This window comes from Motacilla alba, chromosome 24 (assembly GCF_015832195.1).
Source record: "Motacilla alba alba isolate MOTALB_02 chromosome 24, Motacilla_alba_V1.0_pri, whole genome shotgun sequence".
NCBI classification, from domain to species: Eukaryota; Metazoa; Chordata; class Aves; order Passeriformes; family Motacillidae; genus Motacilla; species Motacilla alba.
In genome coordinates this window covers 848,678-870,755 of record NC_052039.1, presented here as the reverse complement: position 1 = coordinate 870,755, position 22,078 = coordinate 848,678, and the positions used below count along the sequence as shown (strand labels likewise).

The 22,078-nt window shown below is 51.8% G+C and overlaps 1 protein-coding gene across 5 annotated transcripts in view; it reads left to right on the top strand.

The window, feature by feature from the left end:
• The first annotated feature begins 6,108 nt into the window (after positions 1-6,108).
• Positions 6,109-22,078, top strand: part of FLI1 (Fli-1 proto-oncogene, ETS transcription factor) — an 88,339-nt gene continuing 72,369 nt past the window's right edge. Inside the window, exons 1-2 of one of the 5 annotated variants that reach the window (XM_038161682.1) lie at positions 6,109-6,509; positions 8,320-8,428. In XM_038161682.1, the coding sequence (XP_038017610.1) occupies positions 8,363-8,428 (66 nt within the window). In that variant the 5' untranslated portion in view covers positions 6,109-6,509; positions 8,320-8,362. Of the gene's footprint in view, positions 6,510-8,319; positions 8,429-18,516; positions 18,646-20,052; positions 20,228-22,078 lie in introns of those variants that run through there. The other 4 variants (XM_038161678.1, XM_038161677.1, XM_038161680.1 and 1 more) reach the window with 4 other exon arrangements.

Here is a 22,078-nt window from a genome sequence, read left to right as displayed (position 1 = left end):
CCCTGGCAGTGCATGGCAGAGCCCTGACACAGAACCATCTCATGATGCAGCAAACTCTCACTCGCAGCATTAGCCAGGGACATTTCCCAGATCGTGGCTCCTCCAGCTGGGAGCAGTGACTCCCCAAAGCACCTTCCCATGGAAAAGCTGCTCCAGGAGCCCTTTAATCTGCCTGGAGCCCCCGAGCTGCTGGGACAGTGTGGAGACAAGGGCCGAGGTACCAGAGCTCCTGAAGGGAAAGCTCTGAGTGGGAAGGGCTAAAACACCATTTTTCTGTGTTCTTCTAAATTTCCTCTTTATTTTATGGTTCATCAGATTCAGTGAGAAACCTTCTCTTTGGAGGAGTGAAATGGGAAACACACTTCCATGTCGAAGCCTTGGAATGGCATCAAGCTGCTGCTTTAGTCGTTTATTTTCCTTTCATTCACCTTGGGGTTGGGGTTCTTTTAATCCTTTTCATCCCTCTGCCTGTTTATGTTTTTGATGGCTGTTTTTGTTTTGGCTGCCTTTCTTCTCCCTCCCTTCCCTCCTGCTCTCCTGCACCATCCACAGTGGATCTCACAAGGTGAGATATTTTCAAGAAACTGATCTCTGGGAAGAAATAATGGATGTGTTTTCTTGGTTGGATGTTTTTTCTGTGGAGATCAGAGAAGGTGGAGGCCCTTTAGAGCTCCAGAAAGGTCCTCAGGGGCTGCCTGGTCTCCCCTAAGCTGGAGAGCTTAACTCCAGGTTGGCCAGGGAGGCTCCAAGGGAGAATCAGGACAAGAATTGAGGATTTTGCTTTAAAAAAAAAAAAAAAAAAGGAAAGAAGTAATCCCAGAGTGAGTAAAGACCTGAAGCTGTGGAGCTGGGCTATACAAGGAGGGAAAGCTTTACCAGAGGCAAGGGCAACCTCAAGTTTTATATCCCAAGGAAGATTTGTATCTCTGTATCTCTTCTTGAAGAAGTGCTTCATGTAAAATTTACTGAAAAGCAAAGCAACAGCAAATCTTGCAGGGAACCTGGGGTCACTGGGGCCACTTCTCTTTTCTGAAGAGGCAAAACTCCTCTGGAGGAAGAGGTATGCTTTTCATTTCTTTTCCTTCTTTTCTTCTGTTTTTCCAGCCAGCATCAGCTGGCCAGGGATCTCTGTGGGGAAGGGACCTCAGAGGGTGGCAGAGCTGTCACCAGGGCCACCCAGGTGAGCCTCTGCAGGTGCCATTGTGAGGGTGACATCATGGCCCATGGTCACTAAAAGGATGCTGAAGGGGCTGAACACAAAAATCCTGGGCTAAAGGAGGAGTGTCCAGGGCCATGTGTCCAGCAGAGAGGTCCAGGAGAGTGGAGGCTCCTGCTGGGGACTGCTCAGGGGGGCAGAGCTCGTGTGGGGTGAGGCTTTGTGGGATTCCTGTCCTGCCTCTGCCACAAGGATGAAATTCCTGTCCTGCCTCAGCCACTACGGGATTCAATCCCTCTCCCACAGGAATTCCTGTCCCCCCTCTGCCACAGGGATTAAATCCCTTGCCACAGGGATGAAATTCCTGTTGCACCTTTGCCACTATGGGATTAAATCGCTCTGATACAGGAATTAAATCCCTTTGCCACCATGGGATTAGATGCCTCTGCCACAAGGATTCCTCTCCTCCCTCTGCCACAGAAATTCCTGTGTTGCCTCTGCCACAGGGATTAAATCATTTTGCCAAAGGGTTTTCTGTCCCACCTTTGCCACTCAGGGATTTGATCCCTCTCCCACAGGAATTCCTGTCCCACCTCTGCCACAGAGATGAAATTCCTGTTCACCTTTGCCACTATGGGATTAGATCCCTCTGCCACTATGGGATTAGATCCCTCTGCCACTATGGGATTAGATCCCTCTGCCACTATGGGATTAGTTCCCTCTGGCACAGGGATTAAATCCCTTTGCCAAAGGGTTTTCTGTCCCACCTTTGCCACGGGGATTAAATCCAGCACAGAAATTCCTGTCCCACCTCTGCCACAGGGATTAAATCCCTTTGCCACAGGGATGAAATTCCTGTTGCACCTCTGCCACTACAGGATTAAATCCCTCTCCCACAGGAATTCCTGTCCCCTCTCTGCACAGGGATTGGATCCCTCTGCCCCGGGATTCCTGTCCCTCCTCTGCCCACCCCACTGCCTTGGGGTCTGAGGTTTGTCACCCCATCCCTGGTCCGTGAGGCTTTCTGTGTCCAGAAAACGTCACTGTCACCCTCCTGGCCTACCCCACACGGCCTCAGGAGGATCTCTCCAGGGGCTGGTAAAAACCCACAGGAACTGGGGCTCACACCAGTCCCCGACCCAGACTGGTTTAACAGGAGCTCCACGGCATCCCACAGACAGTAAATCATTCCCTTGAATGTTTATAAACAAGGGGAGTGGAAACTCCATGTTCTGTAAATGATCAGGACTTTAACAACACCAAACTCTCACTTTTTGTAACTCCACAATAAACACTCCTCGAAATAAATGCTCCAAACATGTCCTCAAACCCAGACAGTGCGAAGAGAAAGGTTCTCATTCCCATCAAACAGACAGGGAACAAGGAAATTGAAATTCCTGGGGCATTCATGAACCTTCACCTAACATTCCTTTTTCAGGAATAATATAGCATCCAACAATGACAGCAATCCCTTTTTCCCTATGCCCTCATTTTAACTCTGGAACTAAAGCTTTCCCTGTGTTGTGATAACGATTTTATCAATAATTTATGATTATTTATTTGAATACAGCGATCACATCCATCACTAATATTAGAGTGAAGTGTATTCTATTTCAAAGGTGTTTTTCCTGCTAGAGAGTGATTTAGCAAAGCTGAAATATTTGTCCCAAAAAATATTTACAGTGGGTTTGCTGATTTTCAGTGGACTTCATTAAAGTGCCTTTAATAATTCAATTAATGAGTGGAAATGAAGGAGCAGATCCTTGCTGAAATGGGGCTTCCTGAGCTCTCTGAATGAAACCTTTTTGCCTTGGTAATTTATGACTGAAAATAGTTTTCATGCTAAAATTCTAAATTTGTCCTTCTTATCGATGGAAAATGAAAATTAATTCTAACAGAGAGGAATTTTCTCTCAGACTAATAATTTCATTTCAGGAATATGCTAATTTTGATTCAATTTAACTGCTCCTTGCACCTCCAGCTAGGCAAAAGTACCTTGTATCAGATGCTGCTTTCAGATAGCACAGGGAAAAGGCAGAAATTGCAGCCACAGAGGGTTTTTATCTTGTCCCCAAACCCCCAGCAGCACAGCAATGCAAACCCAGCTGCACACCTCTCCGTGGCAGTTGTTTCACCATTTCTTCCCCGAATCCAGGGAAGTCGAGGTGCCTGCAGCAGGGGCAGGGTGTGGAAGGTGTTTGGAATCCTTCGTTCCCGGGAGGGTCTGCCCTCGGTCACTGCTGGATGCTCCCGTTTTCCCTCCCAAACACCCAAATCGGGTGGTGTGGTGGCCAGTTTCACCGAGGCAGTGGTCACCTCCCCTGTGGCTGCTCTCCCCAGCAGGTTTTGAGGTGCCATTAAATTGTGGGCCAAGCCTGGGAGAGGAGCAGGGGCCAACAAATTGTCATTATTTGCCCATGGCACGTGGGAGCAGCGGTGAACAGTTCTAAACCCCACATTTCCCTGCCAGGAAGGAGAAACTGAAGCGCAGCAGCGTGTGTGTGGTTCCACGTCAAGCACTGGAGCTCCATCTGCCTTCCCAGACTTTCCCCTTATTCCTAATTAACATGTTGAGGAATTTTAAAATGTAATAAACATTATTTCCAAACAACCCGAAAGGAAAGCTTGCTTCTCTCCGGTTTGATGTAAACATTTATGGCGCAGCTCCATCCTTAAACAGTTAATCTTATAGCGACCTATTAAAATAAAATGAATTGTGTTATAATTCATCCTAAAGCAACCTCGGGGTGAGTGTATCAGGTAACTCCTGCTTTTGCAGCCCTCGTGACGTTTTTAATCAAATTCAGCTGTAATTGCTGGAGCATTCACATGCCTCTTTTAATACCCTGCCTCCATTTGGGACTCATATGAGTCTGTTTTCTCTTAACGTAGCTAATAAATAGAAAACATGAAAAGAGCACATTTTGCGGGGCTCGGAGCTTTTGCAGCGTTCCGTTCGTGGCAGCGATTGTCTGCCGGGCCGGCGGGAACGCGGCACTTGTCAGTGCCCGGGATAAATCCCTTTGTGGGGGGGAAGCCGCTGGGTTTGTGTCGCTCACACCCCGTTAAAGGGGACAGGGACAGGCCCGGGAGCCGAGGGAAGGATTTCATCGGCATCTTTACAAACCCACGGCCGCTGATGGACGCTGGAGCGTCGCTTACGAACAGCTCACCCCCGGGTTGGGCAGGAAAAGCTGAAATGCGGGCTCTGCCTCCGAGATGTTCGTGTAAACAAAACTCCCGCGACTTTCCCTGCCCAGGAGCAGGGGGATGGTGCGTTGGGGGTTTTCAGTCTCCGACGCTACAGCTGTTTCCAATTTGCCAGCAATTTTCTTTTGGGCTAGTAAAGCTCCCAGGATGGCTGCAACTGGCCGCATGGCTTTCTCCCTCGGCTGTGGGGTTTGGTTACAAGGGGCAGCAAACCCAGCTCGGGATTCGGGGCAGGCGTTTCCCCTGAACTTGGGAGCGCTTTACATCCCAAATTCCTGTTAACGCCAGCCTTTAAAGGATTTTTCATCACAGGTTGCGGTGTGCTCAGGGGTCCCTGCCGGAGCCAGGCTGAGATTGCTTTAAAAGTGCAGGAAAATAAGAGGAAAAGGAGATCGGGGCAGAAATGCACCCGCGGGTTCCCTGCCCCGCCAGGAAAAGGGGAAGAGGCGTCAGTGAACACGAGAGGAGCCCTCCGGTTCCTCCCGAGCCGTGTTCTGTGCAGTTCACACGTGGAGACGTGAGAAAAGAATGAGCGATGGCTTTGAAACGCGAGCCCGTGCGGTCCCGCCCGGCCCGGCTGGGCACAGAGTTGTTCCCATCCTCGCAGAATAATGAGATTAAGGCTTGGAAAGAGCATTTTTAACCCCGTGCACGCGATTTTTAAAAAGCCATTAATGGTGACAAAGCTGCTTTGATTTCAGAGGGTTTTTTCCCCGATTCCCTCTCTGTCCTGATTGTTGCCCCGATCCCTTCCCTCCTGCGCACCTCGCCTGTCCCTCCTCTCGCTTTGCTTTTCCCTCCATCGCAAGGAAGCTTCTCCCTCAAACCCCGTCCCCTCACCTCGGGAAAGGGTTTCTCTCGCCACAAACAACAACAATTATAATAACAACAAAGAATGCGAAGAATTTCTATATTAAAAAGTGGCGAGGTCCCTACTTGCCGGGTCCAGGTCTGAGTCTGTTTTCCTTGGAAATTGGGAGGAATGCTAAACGCCTCGTCTACCAGGGAGTAAATTGTGTGCGGAGCTCAAGGCACGGCTCCCAGGTTGCCCTTTCACCCCTTCACTTTATATGTTCCTCTTATTAAGGAGAAAAATGTTTCAATATGTTGGAATTTGGGGCAAAGCCGGGAAGGGGAAAAAGAGAATAGAGAATGGAAGAACATTTTCCAAATAGTTTTGGTAACCCTTCTGAGGGTTGCATTTAAAATTGATGTTGTACTAAAATCCCTGGAAGCTTTTGCCCAGGTTAGTGCAAAATATTGTCTGTGAAGGTTTCTGAGATGACAAAATGCACCAGGAACGTGACTCCGAGGGGGAAAAACCATCCCTGGATTGAAGATGTGTTTCCTTCCCCCCTGAACACGTTACTGGTGAAATAGCAAAAAAGAGCAGGAGGTTTCGGCTTGCAGGGAGAAATGCGGAATTCTTTAAGCAAAAGAATCGTTTGGAGCCGATTCCATCGCGCTCTCCCAGCCGTGTGCGTCTGCAGCGTGCTCCGTCATGCTTTGGGTTAACTCTTTTCTAGGTAAGAGTCAGGAAAGAAAACCTAAAAATAAGGACCGATGATTTAAAAACGGATATTTGAAACTTCCTTATTTTTAAAAGGGGATTTAAAGTAGCACTTGAGCTCCACTCAGCGTTTCTTTTCGGTTTGACTCCTCAGCAATATATTTTTTTTTAAGTTGCGATTTTTTTCCCTTTTTTTTTTTTTTTCCCCCTCTTTTTCTGTTTTTGGTGCGTTGTTTAAAGTCGCTCATAGCGCCAGGAGGGCTCACGGGGCGAGGATGTCCCATGGCCACGAATAATCTGAGGGAACAGCTGGAATATTGATAAGGGGGAAAACGGAAATCAAATGAAAAGTAGAGGGCAGAGAAGCAAGGGAAAGGAAAGCAAAGCACGTCCTGGAGCTGCGAGCAGCACAGAAGCCCCCTGAGGAAATGCCTGCTTGATGCAGCCTGTCTGGACGGGCTGGGAATTTTAACTTCAGCGCTGCTTTGGATCCAACAAGTTGAAATCTCTCTTCTCCCCGCAAAACTGCAGCGGCGAGGGCAGTGCTCCACAGCTGGGGGGGAGCCTGGGTTTGCTCTCAACCTGGATCTTTACAAACTGCTCTGCCACTGGCTGGGGGAAAGGCTCTAAAAGGTGAGTCCTTTCAACCATAGCAATAAGAATAAGCGATTCTAAAAGTAGTTTAAGAGGCCTTTTTCTATCGCGGCTGACGCTGGCAGGGCGAGCCGATTGATAAATAATCCGCTGCAGGCTCTCGAGAACCGCTCCAAAATATGCAGATGTATTTATTTACATGCACAGGCGTAATTGCAACAGGGAGGTAAAGGAGGCGGGAGGGGGACGCTAATCAGGGGTAAAAAGGAGAGCGGGGAAAACCAATATGGGAATCCTTGACCCCAGAAAATTTACTGGCGAGGCAAAATTACCTTGTCCCTCCGCTCTGCCTGCCCCCACCCCCCGTCGCAAGTTCAGAAGCAAAAGAAACTGGAATGTGTTAGGAGGGAGGACGACAGGAAAAAAAGAATTGTACTTATCAGAAACACATTGTCCGCCTTAGAGCCGCTTGCCCTCCCGTGCCAGCTGGACGGGCAATAAATACTTTAAAAATCAATTAAAGGGGGGTTACGTGCAGATAGCGAGCTTTTATTCTCCAGTTGTGGGGCTGAGGGTTTTGTTTTTTCTTGTTTCTATTTCTTTTTTTCCTTTCCCTGAACTCCACGGACGGTTCCGCGGCTCCAGGGGCCGGGGGTGTCTGCGGGCTCTCAGCCTCATTAGCGCGGGTCTGTAATTAACCCGGGGCTGGCTCGGATCAGACCGGGACAAGCCGTCAGGACCCCACAGCTTTTCCTCAGGAGCCTGGAGAAAAGCCCCAGCCCAGCCCCCGGGCTGCGCGGCTCCTGCGCATCCCTCCCGTGCCGCCGGCCCCTCTCCCTGCGCTGATTCCCGGCTCCACCTCTGCCCCTTCCTTCCACCCGGGAAACAGCACGGAGCGGCAGGCGGGGTGTGTGTGAGGGTGCCTGCGATTCTAACGATGCGCCACTTACACTTCGCTAATTACTCCCAGCTAATTGTTTCTGGCGCGTTCCAGAAGGGCTGAGGACCCCGAGAGGATCGGGGAGGACAAATAAAATCGGTCGGTGGGATGCTTTGGCGGCTGCGGGTTTGTTTTCCCGCACAGCATCGCGTTTTGCACCGTGGTTGTCACTCTGCGCGGTTCTGCAGTGACGATTTGGGGGCTGGAGGCAGAAAACAGCCGGCTCATCTGGAGCTCCCCAAGTCCGGGGAGCACGGGAAAACAGATGGGGTGCCTTGAGCCTGAGACAAAGCCTGAGCAGGACCCCAAACAGAAACCGGATCGACAACCCTGAGAGTTCTTTTAATATTTGCAGCGATGCTTCCTTTCGGAGTATTTTTTAATTTATGGTTTAATTATTGTCGGTGGGGAAGGTTCCTTCAATCAGTCGGGGCCGGCGGGTTAATGGCTCGGGATGGTTTCAATGAGCCAGGAAAGGCAACTGCCCCTCACTCAGCCCAGGGAAACCTCGGGGTCCGAGTCAATGGGGTTAACTAGGCTCGACATGAAAACACGAGTATTTCAGCTGGCTTTTAATTGTTGGCTAAGAAATTCAGTTAATCAAATGTCAGACATTTCCCTGTGCTCTGGTCTAACGTGAAGAAGGCTCTTTTCCTGCGGAGGAGGGAGAATCCAAAGGAAAAACCAAACTGGTGTTTAAAAAGAGAAATAAACCTCTGCTCTGTGAGTCTCTTACTTGATTTTAGTTACTGTGTTGATGTGGTTCTCTGTCCTTTAAAAGTAGCACTTAAACGCTTGATCATTCCCCTCTACATTTTATTACCAATCTTATTATTTAAATCAAGCTTTATTCCTTTATTTTTCTATATGCATAGAAATGACTGGGAACATTTTTATTATTTATTTCAGGTCAAATTTAGGACCTTTAAATATATCTAATAAACAAGTAAGGATGTTTCAGACTGTACCAGACACTTCGTCTTACGTCAAGGTAAGACATGACAGCATCTTTAAACAGGTAATGTCAAAAATTACAATCCTCCCGAATTCACAGTCGTTTGTATGGGTTGAAAAATCTCATTCCCTTTCTTACTAAATTTAGCAGGAAAAATATCACTTGATCTCCAGTGGGAGAGGGGTCAGAGAGTGAAATATCAGATGTATCATTTTGGAAACGTGCAGGGGTGGGTCAGAAGTTGTATCATCGGGGACAATGAGTTCAAGTGGGTTTCTCTTTCACCCTTCATTGCTGCCGGGTTATCCTGTGGTCAGGCAGTGTCAAACTCCAGTGTAGTGCTGGTTAGCTGCTCTGGAACCAGCACACCCCTGGGGCTGTGCTCCCGGGCTATAGCCCACAGTTGTCACCGTCCTCCTTCAATTTCCTTCCAGCTCTCTGCTTTCCCAGCCCCCCTTAGTCCGGAGCCAGAGCTGAATTTCCTTTCTCTTCTCTGCCTCGCCAGCTCCTGAGCTCCATGTGCAAGGTGATCTGTGGAGCTGGGTGGTTTCTGCAAGGTCCATTTCAGAATGGACTCGGAGGGGGAAAATACTGAATGAGTTAAAGGCAAACATCTCCCTCAGCGGCTGAAGCAGCGGATTGTCACACCAGGCAGTGCTGTGTGACCCCGGGATTTCTTTCTGTGCTCCTGGAGTTTATTTCTGTGCTTGAATGTTTCCATGCAATTTGGTGGGGAAATTACCTTCAGTTGTTTTGGTTTTTAACTGGTATTACCAGATCTTGCACTTTAAATACTTGTTTGCATTTCTATATTTATTTATTTATTTTAAGTTTAAAAAAAAAAGTATCTTACAATGTATTTTGATGGGCTATTTCTGCCTCTTTCTTTTTTAAGGATTAAAACAAAAACCAAAGCAGGGTTGGCACAGCCTCGTCCCTTTATCCCTCAGTTGAGCTCTATATTATATTTGACATCATATAAGGTTTTTTTCACAACAGCTCCCAAGAATGTAAATAAACCAAGCCTGGGACATCTGGGTTACACGTTTGAGGCAAACCCTGCATGCAGCAGCACTTAGGGAAAATCTAAACCACAAGCCTCTCCTGTCCCTGTAGAAACACAGGAGGGTGTTAACTACAGCTGGGTGGATAATTTGTAATGAATAATTTATTACAGGAATTTGGTCTCTCTTTTTTCCCCCTTTCTCTCTCTCAGTGATCTGTGCCCCAGAATTACTGGGGATGATCCACTGAATGTTGGCTGTGAATAATCCCGAGGGCATGGCTCGGTTTGGGCACTTGTGGGACAATCAGCAGTAGAAATGCAGGCTTGGGATGATCCCAGGTCGTGTGGCACTGGCTGAGCTTGTGCAGCTGCTCCACATCACTACAACAAATCCAACCAGAATGGGCAGGATTCCCTATGGGCTGATCTCCCCCAAAATCCCACTCCCATCCTGGTGTTTCAGGGAATCTTGGGGTAATTTTGCTCAGTAAATTTGCATAGCTCTGGATCAGGTTCTGGAACAACAGAAATTGTGGAAAACAGCTGAAATTCCAGTCTGGGGACTGGCTTTCTAAAATAAATTGGGCACAAGGGAAGGCAAATTCCCTCTGAGTTCAAGCACAGGAAAGTGTTCCCCGGTGTGTGACTGGCTGTGACATCGGGGGATGCAGGAAATGCCCCGGGATGCTCTGACTGCAGTGAGGAGAGGAAGGCCCTGTGCCATCCTCTGCAGTGGAGTCACTGCCCTGGGCTGGGAGGCAGATCCAGGGCTGCTCCTGTTGGGAGCAAAATTCCTTTGGAATCGTGGAAGTGAGCCCCGGGCCTGAAAACTGACCCTGGCAGCAGGACTGGGGAGCCTCAGGCAGTGCAGTGCTGCAGGAAAAGGGCTGGGACAGGGTTCTCTTCCCAGGAGTTTGTGCTGTATCCACCAGGAAGAGCTCCCCAGGTGGGGCTCTCAGTGTGGAGGGAGGGATGAGCTGTGGGGTGCTGGACTCTGCCTCTGGCACAGCCTTTCCTCCTCAGCTGATGGCATTTTGGGCAAGGACACTGTCTCTGCTGGTTTGTCTGCTGAGCTTCTCCCACTCTAGTGGCATGGGGTAAATTATTTGTTCCTGTGCTTAAAAAATCAACAGTATTTTCATGGAGTCTGACCCAAAATCCTCTGGAGACAAAGGAAAAGTGTGCCACTGGCTCTTCGTGGTTTGAGTTGGGCAGCTCTGTCCCAGTGGCACCAAAAGGTGCCTGGGCAGCTCATCCAGAGCTGTTCATAAAGGTGGGAGTGTGGTGGAATTCAGGGAAGTCTGAACACATGGGCGAGGTCAGTCTCTGCCCCTCTGGGTTTGGTGGCAGCTTCCAGTGACCCAAATGCACCCAGAGGCAGCAGAGAGGCTCTGACAGTGCCTGTTCACAGAATTGCTGGGGTGATGAGTGTTCAGGCAGTGAGAGGGGATGTGGATCCCCTCCCTGGTACAGTGAGCTCCGTGCTCCTGGGCAGGGCATCTCCACCCTCTGCTGCTGCATCTCCCCATCTTTGGGTGTGGGTGCAGCTGAACCAGGTCCCACTGAGACCCCCCTGCCTTCCTTCCCTTCCTGCTGCCCCACCCTCACCTGGGAGGGCTTCCCAAGCTCTGGGGAGCACAGAGTTTGAAAATGAGAAGGTTGAGAGATGATTGAGTCCCAATTCCTCTCTCTTTCTGTGTTTAGTTTTTTCCATGTCATTCTTTCTCCACAAAGCCTTATTTGCAGTCCTATAGAAGGGAGAAGTATTTTCTTTGTTACTTTTATGGGATGTGTACACCACCCCCACCAGAAAAAAGAGAGATGGGGACTGATCTTTTCTACAAATCCTCCCAAACAGATGGACAGTGTGCATTCACCTCAGATTTACTCTGTGCCTGGACAGAAAATGCCTCATCCCTCTGGGCTGGAGCCCAGAGAGGGCAGCTGCAGGGTGTTCCACACAGCTGCAGGGTGTTCCACACACCTACAGGGTGTTCCACAGGAATCCCAGGAGGAACAAATTCACCAAATAGCCTGGGACACCTTCAGGCCACAGGGTTCTTGTCATGGCTTTCCAAAAGCAGGCTGAGGGGTGAGGTGAGGTGAGGGAGCTGCAGGAGGCAGAGGAGGATTTCATCGAAAATGCTTTGTTTTAACAAGGATTTCTGTGTGGAGTCACTTGGATTGGAGCTCAGGGCTGTATCCTCAATTTCCATCACAGCACAGAGGGGTCATCGAGAGCACTGAAAACAGATCCCATGGAACAGGGGAACCCAATCCCACAGAGCTCCTGAGAGGGGAACCCAATCCCATGGAACAAATCCCACTGGAACTCCTGCCATGGGAGACCAATCCCACAGAGCTCCTGACAGGGGAATGCAATCCCAAGGAACTTCTGAGACAGGAACCCAATCCCACAGAACTCAAATCCCATAGAACTCCTGACAGGGGAACCCAATCCCACAGAACTCCTGACAGGGGAACCCAATCCCACGGAACTCCTGACAGGGGAACCCAATCCCACGGAACTCCTGACAGGGGAACCCAATCCCACAGAACTCCTGACAGGGGAACCCAATCCCATGGAACTCCTGACAGGGGAATCCAATCCCATGGAACTCCTGACAGGAGATCCCAATCCCTCAGAACTCCTGACAGGGGAACCCAATCCCACAGAACTCCTGACACAGGAATCCAATCCCACAGAACTCCTGACAGGGGAACCCAATCCCATGGAACTCCCGACAAGGGAATCCAAGCTTCTCTCTCACACCCACTTCTTGTAGGGGCCTTAATTCAATGAAGGGCTGGGAATTCGTAGAAATAAAAAATAATTTTGATCCTTCATGGCTTATTCTGCATAAGTGTTGAAGAATTTCTATTCCTCAGACCATTAGGGACTGGCTGATCTGCAAGTGTTTAATAATTCACAGTGGATCAGAGGGTGCTAATCTCATCTGAAGACGAGGACTTTACTTTAGAGAATGAAACACGGAATGTAATTGGAAAATTAAATTTTAAAAGAAGACAGCACTGGAATCCTGACTGGAGGAATATGGGAAGAACCAGAGCCATAAGCGAAGCAACATGACCTCTGAATTCTGATTTTTTAATTATTACCATTGCGACAGCTCCTCCAGGTCACAGCAGCCCTTGCTCCCCTCCGGCCCCCCATCTGTGCTTTCAGATGTGTGTAAAGCGGCACAAGGATCATTTGGGGGTTCATTGTTCACCCGCGCTTTTCTCTGCCCTTGAGCAACATCCAAACGCTTCATTCCCCTTCATCGCCTCCTCCTCGTAAACTCAGCGCTTCTGCTTTCGCTTCCCGTGCCCTGCCCTCCCGAGACAGCCCGAGGCCGGGGTGAGCCTCTCTCCCTTCCTGCTCCTGGAGCTCCATCCCTGCTCCTGGAGCTCCTTCCCTGCTCCTGGAGCACCTTCCCTGCTCCTGGAGCTCCATCCCTGCTCCTGGAGCTCCTTCCCTGCTCCTGGAGCCCCTTCCCTGCTCCTGGAGCACCTTCCCTGCTCCTGGAACTCCTTCCCTGCTGCTGGAGCTCCTTCCTGCTCCTGGAGCTCCTTCCCTGCTCCTGGAGCTCCTTCGCTCTTCCTGGAGCCCCTTCCCTGCTCCTGGAGCTCTTTCCCTGCTCCTGGAGCTCCTTTCCTGCTGCTGGAGCTCCTTCCCTGTTCCTGGAGCTCCTTCCCTGCTCCTGGAGCTCCTTCCCTGCTATTGGAGTTCCTTCCCTGCTCCTGGAGCCCCTTCCCTGCTCCTGGAGCTCCTTCCTGCTCCTGGAGCTCCTTCCCTGCTCCTGGAGCTCCTTCCCTGCTCCTGGAGCCCCTTCCCTGCTCCTCGAGGCCAGACCCCGCCGGGAAGGTGCCCTGGAGAAGGGGGGAAGCCCGGGGCGGAGAGGAGCGGCTGTCCCGGTGTCACCCCCGTTTCCTCTCGCCGTGCCTGCGGTGGCCCCGCAGCGCTGCCGCCCCAGCCCTCGGGAAGGGCACGGAGATGGATTCTGCTCGGGAAGGAAGCTCAGAGCGAGCGCGGGGTTCCCGCTTAAACCCGGGTTTAACGCAGCCCTAAGGTTCGTGGTGCGGCACAAAGAAGGATATTCATGCAGGGAAAAGGGGCTGCGTGGCTGGGAACAATATTGGGCTTGTTCTTGGTCTCCCTCCGCCTGGAAAGTTTACAGAAGCCCTAAAGAGAGAGGGGGTAAACTCTTACTTTAAGGACAAAACAGTAGAGGTTTCTTTGGAGCGGGCACTGGCGAGCCTGGCACGGACATTTCCCTTTCCCGCCGAACAGGAGCAGAGGACAGGTTGCCGGGAAAGAATATCCCGGGATTTCGTTTGTTTTGCAGCGGGGTTCGTGTCCGGTGGACCGAGCGCTGCAGGGGACCCGTGAGGGGTCCACAGGTACTCAGGGATGCTCGCGGGGAGCGGGCCGAAACCTGCCCGTATCCCAGGAGCAGCTGGAGAGCCTGAGCCCGGCAGGAAAGGCAAAACCAAAGAACCAAGAAAACCAAAGAACCAAAGCCTCCCTGGACTGGTTTTTCCCCGCTCCGGGCGCTGATGCTCCTACTGAGTGCATCCTCCAGCGCTTTGTCCATTTCTGCTTTTTCTTTTCTTTTCTTTTCTTTTCTTTTCTTTTCTTTTCTTTTCTTTTCTTTTCTTTTCTTTTCTTTTCTTTTCTTTTCTTTTCTTTTCTTTTCTTTTCTTTTCTTTTCTTTTCTTTCCTTTCCTTTCCTTTCCTTTCCTTTTCCTTTCCTTTCCTTTCCTTTTCTTTCCCATTCCTGGCATCCCGGAGGGTTCCAGTCCTGCTCCCCCGGAGCTTCGCGGGCAGGAGCTGCTGTGAGCTCCTTCTCGCTCACCTTTCGCGATCACTAATTACGTTTATACCCATTCATTTCTCTTTCTTTCCCTTTTTGACACCAATTTCTCGGGGTTCAAACGCTGCTAAATTGTCGGACTTTTAGCAAGTCGTTGATTAACGTCTTATGACGACTTGCAGCTTAAGGATTTAGGTCTCGTTTGCCCCGACCTCTCTGCTTGAAAGAGAAAAATCCCTCTCCGTGTCCCCGTGTCCTGCCTCTTTCCCGTGCTCAGCCTCGCGCTGCGTGGGGACGGGCTGGCATTGCTCCTTTGCCTCTTTACCTTCAGGACACGGCTTGAATTTAAGTCGAGGTGGGAGAAAAGTTGTTTTTCTCCTGGAATTGTGTCACGTTGGAGCTTTCTAAAATAAATCGGGCACAAGGGACGAGCTTTTCCGGTGACCTCCGTCTTCAGGCAGCAGCAACCAACCCCCCTCCCCAGCTCTGCGACCTTTTAATGGCTCCAGTCTTTCCCAATTTGCAGGAAAATCGTCCCCCTCCCAACATGCTGGATCCAGGGAATTTTCTATTCCAGCCCTCCCTATGCTCGCCCAGCCCCGTGGTTAGAAGAAGAGGAGGTGTGGAGGGAAAGGGGAGCGAAAAGGGAAGAAAAGAGAGAGTGAATGCTAAGGGGAAAAATGCTTTAAATCTTTCCTGTAAATCTCCAAATATATGAAGTCTGAGGAACAAATTCAAAGCAGGCACGGCCGCCTGAAGAGAAGTTAGAGAGAAATATTCTGTTCCATTCAAGCGCATCAAGGGTCTCGCTGAAGTCTTGTTTGGCTAAGGTCAGACGAGACTGGGTTCTCCAATAAAAATAAATCTCAAATTAATTATGGCCTCAAGCGAGGGGCCAGACGTTCGGAGCTAGTGCACTGCAGTCTGTTTTTTTGGCCTTCAGTATTTTTGGTTTTTGTGCCTCAGCTTTTCAATAACTGCGGGATGGGGGAGGGAGGGCGGGGGCTGTTTTATTGGGACATGGAACTCAAATAAAAGCATCCAGGACACCCCTGGCTCGCCCCGCTCGCCCCTCATTGCGATGCAGCTTCAAAGCTCCTGCATCTTCTCCACCCCACTTTTAAGACATTATGTTTTACTTAGTACCGATTAGCGGGGAATAACTTCCCGGCTTCAGCTTCCAGATCTCCTGGGCTGTTCCTGTCGGGAGGAGGGACCCGATCCTTCAGTTCTGATTCCCTCTCCCGATTCCCTTTTATTGCTGCAGCTGAAAAGCAGAGGTTTGCCAATTAATTTGGTCTAAAATTGGGATTCGTTTCTGGGGATAAGATTCCAGGGCTGCAGTTTGGGCTTTTTGCTTGTAAGAATGTGGGGTTAGAAAAGAAACAAACACGTCGCGTTTTCCTTTCCGCGATGGGGTCAGTGCCAGAGGAGAGTCAGAGCCGGGGATTTTAGACGTTCACTAGAGCTGGGGGAGAGTTTGCCTCCCGTGAAGGCTGGAGAGGGATAAACTCTGGCCCCCTGCAAGTCCAGGATGACGGGAATTGTGCACACGGTCAGAGAGAATTAAACCTGTGGCAGGTTATCTGTGAAGCGGTATTATTAGATACAGAACACACACAACGCACCCGCGCGGGCTGTGTAAATACACGTGCGTGGAAAGGTCGTTTTACAGAGGGGACACTTTGTCACATTTAGTGGGAAATGAGGCACTTTCTAGCCGCAAAGCCAGGGCGTGGGTGTTGGGGTTTCTTGAGCTCCCCTCCCCTATCGCCGCGTTAGTTCACAGCGACGGCTCCAGGCTGGGCTCAACGAGAGCTCAGCTGATGCTGTTGGGGTCAGAGAGAGTGAGAGAAGCCAATCCCTCTCCCCTCCTCGGAAAACCACATTCCCAACCCGCAATGGGGCTGGGGAGGGTTTTCATTCTGTTTGTTCCTAGGGAATAACGGGACGGTTTTAATTATGAAGTGATGCCCGCTAATCCCGTGTGGGTAACAGACAGAAAATCCAAATCTTTGGGGTTCTGCGAGAGGCTGGCACAGAGCTACACCGAGGGTTAACTCCTGTGGGTCTGGACACGAAACAGCTCCAGGCCACATCCCCCCGGTGGCTCCTCATTCCTTTCGGATCGCGGCGTTTTCACGTTCTCCGTGTGGGGCTGCAGCCGCTGGGACCAGCCCTAGGGACGGGGAGAGGGGCTGGGGACGTGCCAGGCGCCCGAGATCAACACTGAGCTAATTAACAACGCCGCTCGACAATTCCGTTCCATTCGTTAACGGAGTGAAATAGAAGTCATAATAATAATAATAATAAATAACAATAATAATAACAATAGAGGAGTAACTGATTTCTACCAGCCTGTCCCGATGTAAGCATTTGAAATCTTCCGTGGTTGCCAAGATCAAATGATTTTCCAGCTGTCTAGCGCTGGCCACATGAAACAGATCCTAATTCCTTTGCTGTACGTACATGTGCATCCGAAGGGCGAGCATCAGATCCAGAGTGGCAACAGATCCTGCTCAGCCCCGTGCCCGCCTTTCCCCCGCCTGTCTCGGCTCCCTCCTTCTTGGTTAAATGCAATAACAGTTAAAAACTCAGATAACAGTTAAATACTCAGGAAAACACCAGTTAAAACCTCAGTCAAATACTCAGTTAAATAACAGTTAAATACCCAGAGTCACGGCACAACCACCTAGGATGATTCAGAGCTTGGCGTCCGGAGGTTATGAATATTTCGGCCTTTTCCAAAAAGTATGGCATAACTTCAAAGGTGCCTTTGGGCTTGGTTTTGAGGTTTTTAGGTGTTGTTTGGTTTTTGTTTTTTGGGTTTGGTTTTTTTTTGGGGGGGGGGAATGGGGTGGAAGGTGGGGGATAAAAACAAAAACAGAAACAAAAAATAATGCAAAGCTTCTATTTGCCGTTATTTGGGCGGAAAAGAGCAGATTGCTCGGCTTCCCTTTAGAGTGTGTAACATCTTCGCTCCTTCCCTTGTCTCTTGGATTCTCCCAAATGTTGCTTTAGACCAAACACGCGGAGCATCCCTGGCAGACCCGGTATCACAAGCGACCTGAGCAGGCTCCGCTCTAGTCGTCCCCAGACATGCAAAATAAACCCCTGCGGGTCACGGTGCCCGTCTGGCCATAAAATGCAGAGCTGGGTTCCAAAAATATCTCCCGGTGGGATGGCGGGGGGTCTGTTTGGCAACTTCCCGTCTTTGGGAGCGCCGGGGACGCGCGGCGGGGGCCGGAGATGTTTGTCCCTTCAGCCCGGAGCTGGGCAAAGGGGCTTTGAGGCTGTCGGGCTCAGGGGGTTTTGGGGTTGTCGGGCTCAGGGGCTTTGAGGGTGTCGAGCTCAGGGGCTTTGAGGCTGTCGGGCTCAGGGGGTTTTGGGGCTGTCGGGCTCAGGGGGTTTTGGGGTTGTCGGGCTCAGGGGCTTTGAGGGCTCTTCTCCCGTGAGCTGGGCCCATTTTTTCTGGTGGTTCCCCCCGCCTCTCCCGGATCCTCAGCTCCCCCACTGTCGGTCCCGCAGCCCCCGAAGTGCCCTGTGAGGTCGGTGGGTGACAGAGGCTCCTTCCAGGGAGGAAGGAGGGGATTTTTTCCCCATCCTTTCGCGGTTCAGAGTCCCAACCTGTCCTCTCCCTCACCCCCCGCCCGCGTTGTTTGTCGGGGCTGGTGGGGAGCGTTGTCTAGAGAGGAAACCATTCGGGTTTTGAAAGGATGCGTTTCACTCTTCCCTTTCACCTCTCGCTCTTCTGGTCGCTGCAGCCTCCTGCCATGCGGGAACGCCGAGGGGGGAGCCGGGACCGGAGCACTGCCGGGGGGGCAGGACAGTGGGCACGGGAAAGCAAGAGGAATGAGGAAAGCAAAGGGTTAACGGTGATTTCTTTTAATTGAACTCCAGTTTTGTGGCCCTAGGCAAGGGGGGACCTGACCCCGCTAGCAGCATCCAGATGTGCTGCTCTCGGGGGACCCCGGCGCAGCCCCGAAGTGCGGAGCAGACAGGAGAGGCCGGGAGCGCGGGGCCAGGGGAGGCGGCCGGGCTGGCCCTGCGCTCCCCCCTCACCTCCCGGCTGCAGGCGGCCTCAATCGCTGGCAAGCAGCGAGCCAAAAACCTCCAGGTCTGGTCACGTTCAGCCCCGTGTCTAAATCCGAACTGAAAAATTGTAGCTGAATTGATGAGGCTAATTTCAGAGGAGGGGGAGGGAGGGAGGGGAGGGAGGGGCAAGGGGGATCTGCGGCTCTCTCCTGCCAGCTTCGGGCTTGGAGAAATAAAGTATTAATAAAGCATCCCTGCCGCAGCCGGGGAGAAACACTGGTGGCATTATTGCATTTCCCTGTTGGAAGGAGCAGGGGCAGGATAACTTTGGATATAATTTTGCTTCCCCTCATCCCCTTCCCCGTGGCTGGACTAAGGACAGGGGGAGACAAAAAGCCTGGACACGACTGGCACTGGACAAGGTAACGCTCTCCACCGACGGGCAGGGCGTCCTCCTGCCCTGGCACGTTTCTCTCTTGCCTTCACCCTCCTTTCCCTCGCTGCTCTGCCCCGCTTTGGGGAAGCGGGGCAGGAGGGCCGCCCGGCTGTTGCATGATGTGTTCCGCCGTGGTTACTTTGGCAAGGGCGGGGAGCGGGGGAGCTGGACAGGCGGGTATTGTCTCATTTCCCCGGTCCTTTGGAAGGGCTCGGCTTTTCCCGGAAAGAGGAAAACGCGTGTTTCTCCTGTGCCCCTCGCTCCGGTTTGAATGAGGGAGGATTGCACGTCAGGGGCTCGCCAGGTCTGGAGCGAGGTTTAAAGGCTGCTGGCTGAGGGGTTTTGTTTGCTGTGCCCGTCAGGACACGGCACCGGAGCGGCACATTCGGCTGTTCTGATACTGATTGTGAGGTTCTGACACTGATTGCGAGGTTCTGACACTGATTGCGAGGTTCTGACATGTTTATCAAATGGGGGTGTCCCCCTCGCTCTGAGGGGGTTCAACATCTCTGCGAGGAGCTCGCACTGGGAGAGGAGGCTGAGAAAGGGCTCCCGGCACCTGAAAGAAAGCACGGAAAACCACCCGTGCCAGTGCCTTCCCTTCCCGGCCCCACATCCCACCCCGCGAGACGAGTGCGGCTGAGGGAAGGGGCGAGGGTGGCCGAGAGCCTCGGCTTGCCCGCAGCCCCATCCGCAGCCCGCGTTCAATCCGTCTGTCTGTCCCGCATTATTGCACTCAGCGCTCGCTCCTGGCAGCGGCTGCACCCCCGGCTCACGCTCCGTGCTGGGAGGCGTGGAGGAGAGGTCTCGAAATATGCTTTAAATACGTTTTAATGGCCAGACTTTTTCTTTTCTCCCTCTGCCTGCCGTCACCGAATTGCATTTACGGTTTTCTCCCCTTAATTTTTCCCGTTGACTGGAAAACGCATTAATAAAAAAATCTGTGGGAAGAGACGGAAATTCAATGAGTCAGGCTAACACTGCTCCAGCCAAAAAAAAAAAAAAAAAAAAAAAAAAAAAGAAAAAAAAAAGCAAAACCCTACGTTAAACGAAGCCGTGAGATGACACAGGCTGGCTAACACGGGCTGGGGTGCGAGGCAAGCTCTGCCCTGGCCGGGCTGTCCCAGCGACAAACAGGAGCTGTGACAGAGGTGGCTATTGTTCTGTCCCTTCTTATCTAAATGAAGCAAATATCCTGTATGTAAAATATATATAGTTTCATCAAGAAGGCAGGACCAGCGTAGAGACGAAGGTTTCCTCCTCGAGTGACTTCACTTCCCAAAATTAGCAGAAAAAAACGTTTCATCCGGTTAACTGTCTCTTTTTCGCTCTGCTGCAAGAAGGAAAGTTAAAAAAAGAGAGAGACCGAGAGGGAGGGAGGGAGGGAGAGAGAGGGGGAGAGGGGGTACGGAGAGAGCAACAAAACCGCTGGAAGGGCAGCGAGAAGAGCGAAAAGAGGGAGAAGGATAAAAACTTCAGGAGGCGTCAGTCGCAGGCTAAACCGGGTCAATGTGTGGAATATTGCTGGTCCCGGCTGGAAGTTATTCCCGATGGACGGCACTATTAAGGTAAGGTGGCAGGAGGGGCTGGGGGTCTCCTCGGGTTAGGGGGGGCTCTGGGAAGGGGCGCGGGGCCGGGGGCCGGCTCCGGCCGGGCTCTCTCCTCCTCCTCCCCCTCCTCCTCCTCCTCCTCCTCCTTCTCCTCCTCCTCCTCTTTCGCCGCCGCCGCGTCTCGGGGCTCTCCCGTCGCCTCCCCGGTGCTCGGGGTTCGCAGCCGGCTCGCAGCCCGAGGAGGCCCGGGCAGTGCCCGGCTCGGGGGCAGGGCCAGCGGCAGCTGCTGCCCGCGGCGTGGCTCGGAGCTGCTCCGCTGTCCGTGTGTGCCTGGCCCTGGTCCCCCGTCCGGCCCCGGCCGAGGCACTCTGGCTCTGGTGGTCGCCCGTGTTCCTCCAGCAGCTTTTTTGGGGTTTTGGCGGGGAAAAAGCCCCGGGCTGGAGGAGAAACATCACCCTGGCTTGGGGGATAGGGAAGCAGAGTGAGGCAAATAAACCACCAACATAACCAACCTCTGGTGGCCTTGAGCAACCAGGGACGCTGCTGGGGCTGCGAGAGCAGTTCCCCCTCCTGCTCTCCGGCCGCTCCTTCAGCCCCTGCAGGGATAAACCGAGCCCTTCCGAGCACCCCGAGTGCTTCTCCAAGCCGAGGCAGCACAGGGCTGGCTTTGGGGGACCCTTGTGTGATTGTGACAGGCTCTCCTTGGGGAGCGCTGAGGAACAGAAGCCGCTCGAACAGAGGAGCCTTGAAGCGAGAGACGCTGTGGGTGTGTTTGGGTTGGAGGATTTCGAAAGATGCCTATCGCCTGGCTGGGTGGGGTGTCGAGCTCGCCTTAAAAGTGCCTCTTTTTTGCTTTTCTAAATTTTTTTCTTTTTTTTTTCTTTTTTTCTTTTTTTCTTTTTTTTTTTTTATTTTGCTGACTTGGGTAGAACAGAGCTGCAAACGGGCAGGAACTGAAACTGTGTCCCTTAGATTGCAGCTTGTGACAAGTGCACGGTTTGGAAAGGTCTCAAGAGAAGGGGGAGGGAAGGAGATGGGCAGGAAGAGAAAATGGAAAGAGGAAAGAAAGAGGGAATGAAAGGGTGAATGTCAGAAAGGAAGAGAGAAAGCTGGAGTGTTGAAAGCACAATATTTGGGAGGTATGGCTGGAATAAGACAGGTTTTCCCCTCCACCTCCTCAGATCTGTACCAAAAGTAACCTGGGCCTCATTCAGGATACATTTAATGCACCACAACTTTCTTTGATTTGCAGAGCTCTAAATATTGTGCAGTGAAAGTGCAGAAATTCCCCATCTGTGCCTTTGCTGTGGTGCACACGTGGACCTGCTTTTCTGCACAGGCCAGGAGCCCCCTGCCCCATCCCTGAGCAGAGCTGGGCTGTTCCCCTCTCCCCCTCTCCCCTGGAGCCCCCGGGAGCTGCTCCTGTCCCCGCTGCCCTGAGCTCTCCCCCCGGCTGCGGTTTGGGGATGAGGAACTGCATCCGAGCTGGGCTCAGTCACGCTGGAGGCTGCGGCCAAAGGAGGAACTCGGCCACAGCCCAGGTCACTGGCCCGGGCTGGGCCTGCCCTGGGGCTGCTCTGCAGCCTCTGCCACTGCCCTGCTGCCCTGCTAGGGCAGGAATCTGACACTCTTGGGGCTGGGAGAACCAGGATCCAGAGGCAGGACCCAGAGGCAGGACCCAGAGACAGGATCCAGAGACAGGATCTCCTCCTGGGCTCCTTTATCGAGCCGTTCCAGGATCAGCAGGTCCCCATGTCCTGTTTGTCCCCTCTGCCAATGTACCCTCTTTCTGTGCTCCTGTCCTGCCCAAAGCATTAGCTGAGACTTCTTGTAAATTCTCGTGCTGGGCAGAAAACTGTGGGTTGGAGG